A 15,585-nucleotide genomic window follows, 5' to 3' on the forward strand; every position below is an offset into this window, starting at 1 on the left:
GTCCTAAGAATATTTCTATTCCTCAAATGAGGAAACTGAGGCAGAGAGAAGTCAAATGACATGATTTAGAATTGTTGTCATTGTTCAGTCACTAAGTTGTGTCTGAATCTTTGCAACCCCATGGACTGCAGCACTCCAGGCCTCCCTGTCCATCACCAATTCCCAGAGTTTACTCAAACTCATGTGCATTGACTCGGTGGTGCCATCCAGCCATCTCATCCTCTGTCGTCCCCTTCTCCTCCTGCCTTCAATCTTTCCCAGCATCAGAGTCTTTTAAAATGAGTCAGTTCTTTGCATCAGGTGGCCAAAGTATTGGAGTTTCAGCTTCAGCATCAGTCCTTCCAATGAATATTCAGGACTGATTTCCTTTAGGATGGACTGGTTGGATCTCCTTGCTGTCCAATAAATTGGAGTCTCCTCCAACACCACAGTTCAAAAGCACCAATTCTTCGGTGCTCAGCTTTCTTTATAGTTCAACTCTCACATCCATACATGACTACTGGAAAAACTACAGCTTTGACTAGATGGACCTTTGTTGGCAAAGTAATGTCTCCGCTTTTTTTTTTTGCATATATGATGAATACAGAGTCACGCGGGGTTAGCAGTCCTGACCTTTATCAAAATCAGGTGCTTCATAAAAAGGTCTTAGGATTTTACATCATCTTCTGGCCATGAGACCTGCTGACACTTTATGATCCTTTCTTTCTGATAACCAAAAACTTATTTTTTCCAAGGGTGTTTTTTCTTAAACCAGGCACCACCCTCCAAATAAAGTTGCATTCCTATAGGGTGAGGGTGTAGTGAGTTACAATCAAGAAAGGAATTTATTTAACCCAAGGTTAACATGATTATTCTTAAAGGTTAATACTTATTTCTCCTGTATGCTTAAAGGTTAACACTTATTTCTCCTATATGCTAGTTATATTCATTATAAGGGCAGGGAACATGGAGATTTAGCAGCAAACATCAGCCCAACAAACGAAAATCCTTTCACCAATGTTCCCCTTAAGATCTACTTAGTCTTAAGATAGTGATAAAGTTACATTTTTACATAGCAAGGACACAGTGATTTATAACAAAGTACAGTGATCTATTACAAAGAGAAAATTCATTAACTCAAAAGTCTAGTATTGCTAACCTTAAAACTACTATATTTCCTTTTCTATATTCCAAATACATTGATTAATATATTCCCAGGTGCCTATGCTAGAAAAGCCCTATGCTAATTAAGACTTTAAAATATCTAAAAAAAAAAACTCCAAAACTCTCTGTACTATTTATGGTTGAGAGGTAGTAAACAATCATGTGGCAGGAGTATGGATAATCCTGTTACACAAGCTAGTCGGTCAGCAGAGGTTTGACCTAAGACACCTTGGCACAACAAATGAAAATCCCTTCACCAATATAATTCCTAACCAACCCACTATACTAATAATTTCCAACTCCCCAAAAGAATTTGCCTTTAGTAAGTCTAAAACATCTCGTGCCTCTCAGATGTCTCCGCTTTTTAATATGCTGTCTAGGTTGATCATAGTTTTTCTTCCAAGGAGCAAGTGCCTTTTAATTTCATGGCTGCAGTCATTGTCTGCAGGGATTTTGGAGCCTAAGAAAATAAAATTTGTCACTGCTTCCATTTTCCTCCATCTATTTGCCATGACGTGATGGGACCAGATGCCATGATCATAGTTTTCTGAATGATTTAGAATAGTACTTCTCATATTAATGTGCATATAAACCACCTAGGGAATCTCTTAAAAATGCAGACTCTGATTCCTTGAGTCTGTGCTGAATTACTTGACATAATTCATTTTTTTAAAAATTTATTTATTTGGCTGAGCTGGGTCTTGGTTCCGGCACAAAGGATCTTTAGTCTGGGCAGGCGGGATCTAGTTTCCTCACCGGGAATCGAACCCTGGCCCACTGCAATGGGAGTGTGGAGTCTTAACCACTGGACCACCATGAAAATCCCTTGATATGCTTCATTTCCAGCAAGTTTCCAAGTCTTGTCGATGATGCTGGTCCATGAACCATAGGACGAGGAACAAAACCTTACAAGACTATGTGGAATGATGCTGGAGTTAGGATGTGGACCCAAGTGATCTGATTCTAGACACTGAGGCCTTAATCACATCAGCCAGCTGCTGGCCAGTACACAACTGCGACACTGTGAGGAGGGTAGTGTGCAGTGTTGCAGGAACTCATTTGCTTGTTTAAAGAACATTAAATGCCATCCTGCAGGAAAATACTGCCCCGCAGAATACAGTTTGGGAACCGATGTGATAGATACCTAGCTTTCTAGAAACCTTGGGGGTCTCAAAGTCAGAAATATCTGTGCGGGGAGGGGCAAAACATCTTCCTGAATTCCTGGCTAGCAGACTTTCTGGATGTATTATTAAGAGACACCACAGCCAATGTGCTACCAGTCTTGGGTGGTTTTCTTACCCCAACTCTATCAGTCTAAAGCAGCGGCTCTCAAATGTTAGCATATGTAAGAATCACCTCCAAGGTGACTCAGTAGGTCAGGGGTGAGGCTAGATATTCTGCACTTAATTTTCAAAAAATTTTATTTTTTGGCTGTGCTGGGTCATCTTTGCGGCACATAGGCTTTCTCTAGTTGTGGTAAGCAGGCTTCTCACTGCTGTGGCTTCTCTTAAAGAGGAGCACGGGTTCTAGGCACGTGGACTCATTAGCTGTGGGCTTAGCTGCCCCGTGGCAGGTGGAATCTTCCCGGATCAGGGATCAAACCCGTGTGCCCCGTACTGGCTGATGGATCCTTAACCACTGGACCACCAGGTAAGTCCGAGATAATCCGCATTTATAACAAGTTCTGGAGTGACGCTGAGTCTGCTGGCCTTGTCCTACATCTCCAAGACTTGAAGGCTAATGTCATCTTACGTCCCTCATTGTTAGGCAAGGGTCCAGATAATACCCCGAAACATGTAAACATTCCTTAAATCCAGGCCACGTCCTGAGGTTGAGCGACTGGTCATTACACCAAGGATGTCGAGCCAGGGGCCACAGGTGTGGCACCCCAATCCAGACGCTGCTCTATTGGCAAAGCAGGCGTCGTGACCACAGGCGGACCAAATCCACCTGGAGAAGAGTTACCTGTTTGCTTTGCCCAAAGGCTCTGTCTGCCTGCTATATTCCTTGGGGCTGCACATGCCCAGAGAGGGAATCTTTTTCCAATCTATCCACCCAGGAGGGCACGTGTGTTCTAAGCTGAACAAAGGTCTTTTTGTAGCCTCACTGGTAGTCCTGCTTAATCCCATTTTTATACCCATGTCTCTCCCATTGTGGCAATAATTCCTTTAGAAACTGTTTTCCCTTTCGCCTCTTCCATCTGTTTCTCGCTCTCCTTTAAAACAATTCAAACTCCACCTTCCCTTAGTTTGTTTTGTGTTACGTGGAATAAGCCAGCTTGTTCTGAGAGCGCAGACTCTGCAAGAGCAGGGGTTGCAAAGGCCTAAATCTGAACATTTCTGACCCTGTGGCATTTGTGCATCCTTTTACACCCAGGCAAAACCCCTCTATCTTCAGGAACTATCTAGAAAGGAAGACAAGAAAAGCAACCTGATGCCAGGGAGACTCTCCTGTTTTCATATCACCTGATTAGCTATCAAGGCAGCTATAATGGCCTTGCCACTCTGCAGTTCCCCATCGTCTCTGCTCCTGTATCAGGACACTATTCTCTTCACAAAGAGATAAGACACAGCCTGCAAAAACGGCTGTCATTATTACAGGGAGTGCATGCAGGCTTGCAATTGATTTATAATCGGCAGAAGTGGAAACATTACTGTCTTTAATAAAACGAAACTGTGTGTAACTGACATTGCGCCTGCTTTACAGGAGGCATTCAAACACACGGGGCCTGGAAGCCTCCTGTGTGCTGATTCGAGCTCCTAGCGCTGTGAGTGCGCACAAACACCCGTGCAAAATTAGGCCACCATTTCCAGTCGAAAATTACTCCAATTGCTGCAGAAATCTCCTGGCTAGAAAATATTTAGGTGAAATTCCCACAATTCATTCGTGATGAAAATTCTTTTCTAGTCATACTGCTTGCTTCAATACCATGACATTTAGCAACTTGCTAAAATCTGGCCCATTGATTCTCTTAAGACCATGTTTGTACCTCTTTGGCAATCTCTACAGAATAGCTTTTGATTATTCTTTATTAAAAGTTAAAAGAAATTGAAGTGGACATAAATCATTTTTGATTAGCTATGCTCAAGACCTCCCAAGGGACCACTGCACGCATGGCTGACTGCCCAGTTCAGGTTGATTTCTGGGTTTGGAGTTCCTGCAGCGGCAGGAAGGTCCTGGCAGAAGCCCCACAGGGATCCGTCCGCCCTGAACAAAGAGGATGAGCCAGTGCCGAAGGGTCTGTGCACGGGCCACCGCCCTGGGCGGCCTTCTGACTATTTTCAGTTCACTTTTCTGAACTCTGCTCACAGGCCACTTCTTCCGAGGGTGCTTCTCTGAGACTCATAGTACTCCCACCCCTCCCTGCTCCCCACCTCCTCAGCAAACTCTTTCACCCCCTGGGAACCTCGTCACATGTGTGATGAAACATTTAAGTCTGTGATTAGTTGCTTAACATCTGTCTCCACTGTTGAAAGAAAGTTCCATGAGGGCAAGAAGCAGGCCCACCACTCTTCCTCCCAGCGCCCATGTGCCAGGGCAGGGGTGAGCTGGCTCAAATCCCAGTGTGCATAAATAGGGAGTGGGCCGAGGGAAAGTGCTGAAGACAAGATATCAGGAATTAAAGGAGCAGGGACTCCCCTGGTGGTCCAGTGGCTAAGACTCCATGCTCGCAATGCAGAGGGCCCAGGTTGGATCCCTGGTACCACAGGGAGCCAGATCCCACGTGCCACAACTGAAAAAGACCCCACAAGCTTCAGTGGAGATTGAAGAGTCCACAAGCCACAACTAAGCCCCAGGGAAGTCAAAAAATATATATTATATATATTTTAATATTATAATATTTATATTTCAATATTATAATATATACATGTTATATATGCATATATATATACACACACACACACATATATATATATACACACACACATATATATATTTAAAAGGTGCTTTAGTAAGTAAAGGCGCAAAGAACACACATGAGGGGACATTTCCAGGTCAGAGATGCCTACAGTCGTCAGAGATGAGTTGCACAGGATGGTGGAAGGTAAGGACCATGCACCTGGTGCGGACGAACCTAAGAGAACCCAACCCCATGCAGATCCAAACCCCAGCTAGATGTCCATCTCCTAAGTCACCCTAAAGGAACTTTAATTAAAGTCTGGGGTCCCTGCAGGTGAAAAAGAGGAAAGAAAGAGCTTCTGGCTATGGTGCCATGACTCTGTAGACACACTAAAACCCATACAGGTGTAGACTTACTGAGCTTTATGCCTTGCAAATTAGATCTCAAAGGTAATAATAAAAGACTAGAGTTTCCTAAGTGTGGAGATCCCAAGCGATGGCACAGACCAGCTGTGTGTAAACCCCGCCGAGATCCACCCCACACTTCCCACCAGGACTTGGGCAAGTGTTGCAGACATGAAACTCAGGCTGCCTACTGGGGGATGAGTAACAGAGTCCTTTGTCTCTGATCCAAGAGTCTCGTGTCTTCTGCCAGCATCCATGCAATGGGCAGGCTAACTCACGAGCTTGCAATGACCTTCCATAGTTGCGGACAGATGATGGAACCAAGAGGCCAGGAAAATTTTCAAAGAGGAAGCAGTCAGCATCATGAAATGCTCAAAGAAAAGCCAAGTATAGGGAATCATAAAAATAATGGTGAAGGAGGAGCGGGGGAGGAGGTAGCCCTTCAGGGAGCGGGGAAAAACAGGTTTACTGGAAGAATCTGCTGCAGAGGACCGACACGTCTGCTTATCTCGTCAGCTCCGACGTGCTGCTGCCGCGCCGATGGCTTCACAGGGCAGGAGCCTCTTCTGCCAGGTTAGGGTCTGCCCCCCATAACAACGCCCATGATTTGCCCAAACACGTACGTGCCCCTCCTGTGATCTGTGCAGAAGCTCTGGACACATGGCCTCATTTCTGAGACTCTTCAGATATCATTTGCCATACGAAATCCAATGGAGTGAACCCTTTGCAGAGAGGCCTGCAAGTCCACTTGCTGTGGGGCTGACAGTGCCTGCCCCGGAGCCCCTGAGAAGGTGTGGATCTCACAGGCCACAATCTTCTACAGAGACCAGGCAACACACAAAGCTACTTCCAAAGCTCTACCACCTTAATGAACAGTTATCTAGCGCGGTGGTGATGGGCGGAGAGGGAGGCTGAGGGTGACTTAACCCATATCCCCCATGGGCACCACTGCTGCCGCTTCTGTCGGCACATGTGTATGTGTGTGTGTGGTCTCAGCTGCTCAGTTGTGTCCGACTCTTTGCAACCCCATGGTCTATAGCCCACCAGGCTCCTCCATCTATGGGACTGCCCAGGCAAAAATACTGGAGTGGGTTGCCACTCCCTTCTCTGGGGAAATCTTCCTAACCCAGGGATCAAACCTGCATCTCCTATACCTCCTGCATTTGCTGGCCTGCTGCTGCTAAAGTCGCTTCAGTCGTGTCCGACTCTGTGCGACCCCATAGACGGCAGCCCACCAGGCTCCCCCGTCCCTGGGATTCTCCAGGCAAGAACACTGGAGTGGGTTGCCATTTCCTTCTCCAATGCAGGAAAGTGAAAAGTGAAAACAAAGTCACTCAGTTGTGTCCAACTCCTAGCGACCCCATGGACTGCAGCCTACCAGGCTCCTCCATCCATGGGATTTTCCAGGCAAGAGTACTGGAGTGGGGTGCCATTGCCTTCTCCTAACTGCCTCTAATTCTGTTATGTCCGGTGAAAGCTCCTACCATCCTTAGAATATTCTGTACCTAGTAAAAGGTGATCATCTTTCCCCCTTTTAACAGCATTTATTTATTCTGTTAACATCAGTTACCTATATTTATTTTAGAATATTTGGATGAAACAGAAAAGATTAAAGATGAAAGTAGGGACTTCCCTGGTGATCCAGTAATGAAGACCCCAAGATCCCAATGCCAGGGGCCCAGGTTCGATCCCTGGTCAGAGAACTAAATCTCACATGCTGAAACTAAGAGTTCCCACGTGCCACAGCAAAGACTGAGGATCCTGTGTGCTGCAACTGAGACAAGGTGCAGCCAAATAAAGTCATTAAAAAAAAAAAAGCCGCCATCATCCATCACCACAATCAATCATTAAGTATTCTGGTATGTGTTTTATAGTGTTATATGTGTGCATTTATACAGGTACGTATTTAACTATGTAAATATGCACGTACATGTGGTTGCTTTTTGATACAGAATTAATCTGTTGGGCATACTGCTTTACAGCTTTCTATTTTCACAATGGCATTAACTCTCCTTCCATAGCCTGGCTTTTAATGGCCCCATTTGCTTGACCAGCCCCTTTTGTTGGGACATTTAGGTTGTTTTCTATTTTCCATTCTGTTGAACACACTTGCAGATCAATTTTTTCTCTGTCTTTGGTTATGTTTTTAGGTAAATTCCCCACAGTGGAATTACTTGCTAGAAGAATATGTACATTTAAAGGTGTTAGATAGCTCCTGCCAAATTACTTTCCAAAAGAAGATGTACCAGGTACATTTTCACAGTGCTACATTGATAATACTGTCACTGTGATTCCACCTAGTCGCACTCTGAATATTGTCCTTTTGTTTTTTTCCTTTTTTCAAAAGAGTTCCCCAAACTGTAGGCTGCTTCACTTATTAGACCTTCCACTCGGGATGCACACCGTTTATTTGCTTGAAAAAAAAAATGCTTAAAAAATCACAAGTCTGAATTCCTCAGGTCAACACATCACATAAGGAATCAGCGAATTATGAATGAGGCTCTTGCACCAGAGACAGTGGCACTACATGCCTCCCCTGAGGAAGAAATCATCCCAGAACAAGACAGGCTTGTTTACAACTTTCAGTTCAGTCACTCAGTCGTGTCCGACTCTTTTCGACCCCATGGACTGCAGCACACCAGGCTTCCCTGTCCATCACCAACTCCCAGGGTTTGCTCAAACTCCTGTCCATTGAGTCGGTCATGCCATCCAACCATCTCATCCTCTGTCATCCCCTTCTCCTCCCACCTTCAATCTTTCCCAGCATCAGGGTCTTTTCCAATGAGTTGGCTCATCACATCAGATGGCCAAAGTATTGAAGCTTCAGTAACAGTCCTTCCAATGAATATTCAAGACTGATTTCTTTTAGGATGGACTAGTTTGGTCTCCTTGCTGTCCAAGGGACTCTCAAGAGTCTTCTCCAACACCAGAGTTTAAAAGCATAGACTTTTCGGCGCTCAGCTATTTTGATGGTCCAACTCTCATATCCATACACGGCTACTGGAAAAACTGTAGCTTTGATTAGACGGACCTTTGTTGGCAAAGTAACATCTCTGCTTTTTAATATGCTGTCTAGGTTGGTCACAGCTTTTCTTCCGAGGAGCAAGCGTCTTTTAATTTCATGGCTTTAATTAGCTTTTATCTGCTTTTTCCCGGATTTTATTTGTATCTGTGCTGGGTCCTCATGCTGCACGTGGACTACTCCTAGTTGCCGCGAAGGGCTTCTCACTGCGGAGGCTTCTCTTGTCGCTGAGCACAGGCTCTAGGCATGTGGGCTCAGTACCTGTAGTACACAGACTTAGTTGCTCTGTGGCACATGGAATCTTCTTGGACCAAGGATCAAATCTGTGTCCCCTACATTGGCAGGTAGATTCTTAACCACTAGACCACCAGGGAAGTCCGTGTATACACATTTCTGGATAAGCTTATTTTTATGCAGAAAGTGAGTGAAGTCGCTCAGTCATGTCTGACTCTTTGCGACCCCATGGACTGTACCCTACCAGGCTCCTCCCTCCATGGGATTCTCGAGGCAAGAGTACTGGAGTGGGTTGCCATTTCCTTCTCTAGCGGATCTTCCAGACCCAGGGATTGAACCCTGCTCTCCCACATTCCAGGCAGATGCTTTAACCTCTGAGCCACCAGGGAAGCCCATTTTTATGCAGAAGTTGCACTATAATACCATGAAAGCTGGCACTAGCAGCAGAGGTATTCTAAGGAGTATACTGTTTTCCCTGGTGGCTCAGCAGTCAAGAATCTGCCTGCCAATGCAGGAGACATCCCTGGGTCAGGAAGATTCCCTGAAGAAAGAAATGGCTACCCACTCCAGTATTCTTGTCTGGAGAACACCATGTACAGAGGAGCCCGGCAGGCTATAGTCCACAGGGTAGCAGAGTCAGACATGACTTAGTGACTAAACAGAAACAAGAACATATTAGGTTTCCAGATGCGTCAAAACAGGGGTGTGGGTAGTCTTCTTTTTTAATTTACTAAATTATAATCTGAAAGCCCTTAGGGACAAGCAGGCTATAGATCCCTGTTCTATAGAAAAGGCAAGCATTCTCTACACAGGCCACAGGGATCTATCACCAATTCTGATTCCACCAAGTGCTCCCAAACCAGTGCCAGGAAGAAGGGCCACAAGAGAAGACTCTACACATGGACATCACCAGATGGTCAACACTGAAATCAGACTCATTATATTCTTTGCAGCCAAAGATGGAGAACTCTATACAGTCAACAAAAACAAGACCAGGAACTGATTACGGCTCAGATCATGAACTCCTTATTGCCAAATTCAGACTTAAATAGAAAAAAGTATGGAAAATCACTAGACCATTCAGGTATGACCTAAACCAAATCCCTTATGATTATACAGTGGAAGTGAGAAATAGATTTAAGGGACTAGATCTGATAGACAGAGTGCCTGATGAACTATGGACGGACGTTCGTGACATTGTACAGGGGACAGGGATCAAGACCATCCCCATGGAAAAGAAACCCAAAAAAGCAAAATGGCTATCTGAGGAGGCCTTACAAGTAACTGAAAAGAAGAGAAGCGAAAAGCAAAGGAGAAAAGGAAAGATATAAGCATCTGAATGCAGAGTTCCAAAGAATAGCAAGAAGAGATAAGAAAGCCTTCCTCAGGGATCAATGCAAAGAAATAGAGGAAAACAACAGAATGGGAAAGACTAGAGATCTCTTCAAGAAAATTAGAGGTACCAAGGGAATATTTCATGCAAAGATGGGCTCAATAAAGGACAGAAATGGTATGGACCTAACAGAAGCAGAAGATATTAAGAAGAGGTGGCAAGAATACACAGAAGACTATACAAAAAAGATCTTCACGACCAAGATAATCACGATGGTGTGATCACTCACCTAGAGCCAGACATCCTGGAATGTGAAGTCAAGTGGGCCTTAGGAAGCACCACTATGAACAAAGCTAGTGGAGGTGATGGAACCCCAGTTTAGCTATTTCAAATCCTGAAAGATGATGCTGTGAAAGTGCTGCACCCAATATGCCAGCAAATTTGGAAAACTCAGTAGTGGCCACAGGACTGGAAAAGGTCAGTTTTCATTCCAATCCCAAAGAAAGGCAATGCCAAAGAATGCTCAAACTACTGCACAATTGCACTCATCTCGCACACTAGTAAAGTAATGCTCAAAAGTTTCCAAGCCAGGCTTCAGCAATACATGCACCGTGAACTTCCAGATGTTCAAGCTGGTTTTAGAAAAGGCAGAGGAACCAGAGATCAAATTGCCAACATCCACTGGATCATTAAAAAAGCAAGAGAGTTCCAGAAAAACATCCATTTCTGCTTTATTGACTATGCCAAAGCCTTTGACTGTGTGGATCACAATCAACTGTGGAAAATTCTGGAAGAGATGGGAATACCAGACCACCTGACCTGCCTCTTGAGAAACCTATATGCAGGTCAGGAAGCAACAGTTAGAACTGGACATGGAACAACAGATTGGTTCCAAATAGGAAAAGGAGTACGTCAAGGCTGTATATTGTCACCCTGCTTATTTAACTTACATGCAGATTACATCATGAGAAACGCTGGGCTGGAAGAAGCACAAGCTGGAATCAAGATTGCTGGGAGAAATATCAATAACTTCAGATATGCAGATGATACCACCCTTATGGCAGAAAGTGAAGAAGAATTAAAAAGCCTCTTGATGAAAGTGAAAGAGGAGAGTGAAAAAGTTGGCTTAAAGCTCAACATTCAGAAAACGAAGATCATGGCATCTGGTCCCATTACTTCATGACAAATAGATGGGGAAACAGTGGAAACAGTGTCAGACTTTATGCTTTTGAGTTTTAAAACCACTGCAGATGGTGCCTGCAGCCATGAATTTAAAAGACGCTTACTCCTTGGAAGAAAAGTTATGAGCAACCTAGACAGCATATTCAAAAGCAGAGACATTACTTTGCCAACAAAGATTCGTCTAGTCAAGGCTATGGTTTTTCCTGTGGTCATGTATGGATGTGAGAGTTGGACTGTGAAGAAAGCTGAGCACTGAAGAATTGATGCTTTTGAACTGTGGTGTTGGAGAAGACTCTCGAGAGTCCCTTGGACTGCAAGGAGATCCAACAGTCCATTCTGAAGGAGATCAGCCCTGGGATTTCTTTGGAAGCAATGATGCTAAAGCTGAAACTCCAGTACTTTGGCCACCTCATGCGAAGAGTTGACTCATTGGAAAAGACTGTGATGCTGGGAGGGATTGGGGGCAGGAGGAGGAGGGGACGACAGAGGATGAGATGGCTGGATGGTATCACTGACTCAATGGATGCAAGTCTGAGTGAACTCCGGAAGTTGGTGATGGACAGGGAGGCCTGGAGTGCTGCGATTCATGGGGTCGCAAAGAGTGGGACACGACTGAGTGACTGAGCTGAACTGAACATACTTTTTTGAGAATAAAGTCACTATCTTATCTCCCAACTTAAAAACTGGCAGTTAAAAAAAGTCCATGTTCAGTGACTTAGTGATTGGTCAGCTTATCTTGGCAGCTACGGCAAGAAATAACATTGTTGAAAGACACACCAGCTGCAGGTGTCCTGTGGACTCTCGACCACAAAGTGGCTGTTTCACTCACTTTGGAGATTCTCAGGCTGAACCTCCCCGACCCTGTGAATGGAATAGAACTTTGGCAAGTCTTCAGGCTGGTCCTCTAGATGCTGGAATAAATCCAAAGCAGTATTTCATAAGAAGTCTGCCACTGCCTTAGCCCGCCCGTCTCAGATCAGGGCTGTGACTGTCCCCTGGGTGGCAGGTGTCATGACAGGCATTTCATACATTATAGAAAGATGTTAACCTACTTCCAACTATACTACTGTTGCACGTAAGCCAGGACTTAACTGCCCAAGTGGGCGTTTTGCCAGACAGCATAGCGTAAGCCGTCTACCACCCAATATTTCTTGAAATATAGATGAGAGAGACAACATTTCTGGTGGTTTCCTAGTTATGGAAGCTATTCACTCTCCAGATACATCTGAAGTAGCCCAGAATGCAGATGGATCAGGGGCCTCTCCCATATCACTCTGCCAACCCCATCTCCCTGCTCAATGACCACTCCTCAGATTGCCTTTTTAAGAAATTTTATGCATTATTTATTTAATTTTTGGCTGCCCTGGGTCCTCATGGCTGTGCGTGGGCTTTCTCTAGCTGCGGCGAGCAGGGAGGATGTCTCATCGCATTGGCGTCTCTGTTCCCAAGCCCAGGCTCTGGGCACACGGGCTTCCGCAGTTGCGCCACGTGGGCTCTGGAGCGCGGGGGCTCAGTAGTTGTGGTGCATGGGCTTAGCTCCTCCACAGCATGCGGGCTCTTCCCGGACCAGGGATCGAACTTGTGTCCCCTGCCTTGACAGGCAGATTCTTAACCACTGGGCCACCAGTGAAGTCCCCCCAAACGGCTTTTAACCCAGAGCATCATTATGGAAAACAAGCCTATGAATCACTTGTGCACCCTTCGTAAGACTGCGGCGGAAAATATGGTTCCCTACATCACACGCTGCTTTCTTTATGAGGACTCCTGGGAACAATTCCTGTCTGGCTTCCGTGTGAACAATAGTTAGAATTTCTGGAGCAACTGGTTTGTGTTTATCTCAGGGACAATGTGAACAGTGTAGCTGCCAAGCTTTCCTTCTTCTGTCGGTGGCCGTGGTCCTGTGGGCTCTGCCTGTGACTCACCAGAAGCAGCAGACGTACAGAAATGCAGGGTTTTTGTTTTTTGCATCTGATCAGCTCCCAAGTGTTATTTTCCTCCTGTCTTGTGTTGCCTCACTTTTAATTTATGCTATCGTGTTATGCTTTATGTTCCACTGAATGCCACCTGAAAAGCGTTCTGTGAAATAAGGTTTGGTTTACAATGAAAAGTAGATAAAAAAGATGTTGAAGAGTTTTAAACCTTGTGTTTCTGACTATTTTCTTCAAAACTTCGATTACATTCTGCTTGAACTTCTTTCCACTGTTAGACTCAAGGTATGGAGCACACAACACCCAAAACTGTAGCAATAACATTCATAAAATAATTGGAAAGCCCAAATACAGATGCTGAATATACTATGACTGTCTCTTCTTATTCTCATGACCCAACTGAGGCAGTGCCATTGAAATGACAGAGCTTCCTGGGAGCCCAATGCATTTTAATCCTAACTATAATGAATAAATAGCATTACTTAATCCTTGAGTGACACATGGACGTTCCCTGTGCTATCTTGCAGTCTGCATGCAGCCCCGGGAAGCAGGAACAGGCATTATTATTTACTGCTATTTTTATTCTACTTTACTGCTAAGAAGCAAGAAAGAAGTCCCCAGATGTGCTTTCTCTGCCCAGGGATTTTCCAACTGCAGGAAATGGGCTCAAATGCAAGAAGAGAAATGACGCTATGAACTCCCATCAAGATGTGCTGGGAGTGAGTTGAGGACCAACATCCAAAATGTCAGTCAGAAGGGATGATAGAGATCTTTAAGTATATGAAGTTTGAGGTAATGGGAGTCAGCTTCTTTGGACCATATTCCTCATTCCTTGAATGGGAGGTGATGACTTCAAAGAGCTGCACTCTCCCATAAGACTCTCTGCAAGGTCAGAAATGTTCTCTGTATGCGTCCAACACGGTAGCCATGAGAACAGGTGGCTCTCATGCACTTGAAATGTGACTAGTGTAGCTGAGCATCTGAGTTCTGACTTGGAGGTATTTTAGTTGATTTAAATTTAAATAGCCATAGTAGGTTTAACAAGGTCGCAGGGTACACGATCAATATAGGAAAGTCAATGGCATTTCTATATATACTAGTAACGAAAAATCAGAAACTGGGTTTTCTAAAAGTCTTCTACAGTAAGTAGAATCAAAAATGGGACATACTTAGGGATAAGTCTGACTAAAGATATACAAGACCTGGATACTGAAAATTACAAAACCTTGCTTGGTGGAATTACTAAAGATCTTAATAAGTAAAGAAATATACCATGTTCATGGTGACAAGTTTCATTATTGTTAAGATGTCAGTTTTCCCCAAAGTGATCTACAGATTCAATGCAATAAACCTCCATCAAAACCCTAACAGGCTGTTTTTTTGTAGAAACTGACCAAAAAAAAAAGCCACATGGAAATGCAAATGTACTTAGCATCTAAAATGTTCAGTTTGCCTCAACCCTGGAAATCTGGGCTTAAGGGACAAAGTTTGTTAGAGAGAAGTTTTTTTGTTTGCTTGTTTAATATCTTTATTGAATTTGTTAAAATACTGCTTTTGTTTTATGTTTTTGGTTTTTTGGCCACAAAGCATGTGAGATCTCAGCTTCCTGACCAGGGATCGAACTCACACCTCCTGCATTGGAAGGAGGTCAAAACTTCGATTACATTCTGCCTGAACCTCCTTCCACTGTTTGACTCAAGGTTTGGAGCACACAACACTCAGAACTGTAGCAATAACATTCATAAAATAATTGGAAAGCCCAAATACAGATGCTGAATATACTATGACTGTCTCTTCTTATTCTCATGACCCAACTGAGGCAGTGCCATTGAAATGACAGAGCTTCCTGGGAGCCTAATGCATTTTAATCCTAACTATAATGAATAAATAGCATTACTTAATCCTTGAGTGAGTCTTAACTGCTGAACCACCAGGGGAGTCCCCTCGAGAGAAGTTTGGAGAGGTCATAATTGTAAATTCTTGTTCTGGCACTTTTATGCTTGTAGCCCCAGTTTCTCCATCTGCAAAATGGGAATACTGATGCCTACATAACAGAATTAGCAGAAGAATTTAACAAGATCATGGGTGCAGAGTATCATCCAAGAAGAGGCGTATGAAAAATACCCCTTCTCTTCCCCACCAAGCCCTTCCTCACAGTACACATTTTCTTCCCTTCCCAAAGGGTTGCACAGGTGTGAGCGGGTGGCCCCTCCCATCCTTACCTGGAGCCAAAGTTTGTCATGCTGAGACCACTTTCCACCAGCAATGCACTGAAATGTGGCATTCTGCCCCACGTTCACTTCAACATTTTGAAGCCGCAGAAAATGAGGTGCTTTTCCTAAAAGAGAAGCCAAAAAGCATATGAAGACAGAGTTCAACAGCCTGACTGCTTTTCTGTCAGCGGATGGCAGCTCACAGTGGACACTGGGTGGGCACTTTTGTGCTTGGGAGATGGCCTGGCTCAGCTAGTCACTTACAATGGGCCAGGTACTGTTCTT

General features: G+C 44.4%; 1 protein-coding gene across 1 annotated transcript in view; it reads right to left on the reverse strand.

The window, feature by feature from the left end:
* Positions 1–15,585, reverse strand: part of PTPRT (protein tyrosine phosphatase receptor type T) — a 1,166,895-nt gene that overhangs the window by 708,940 nt on the left and 442,370 nt on the right. The window contains exon 5 of the mRNA XM_042230145.2: positions 15,310–15,425. Within this exon, the coding sequence (XP_042086079.1) occupies positions 15,310–15,425 (116 nt within the window). The remainder of the gene's footprint in view (positions 1–15,309; positions 15,426–15,585) is intronic.

Source organism: Ovis aries, chromosome 13 (assembly GCF_016772045.2).
Source record: "Ovis aries strain OAR_USU_Benz2616 breed Rambouillet chromosome 13, ARS-UI_Ramb_v3.0, whole genome shotgun sequence".
Taxonomy (NCBI): Eukaryota; Metazoa; Chordata; class Mammalia; order Artiodactyla; family Bovidae; genus Ovis; species Ovis aries.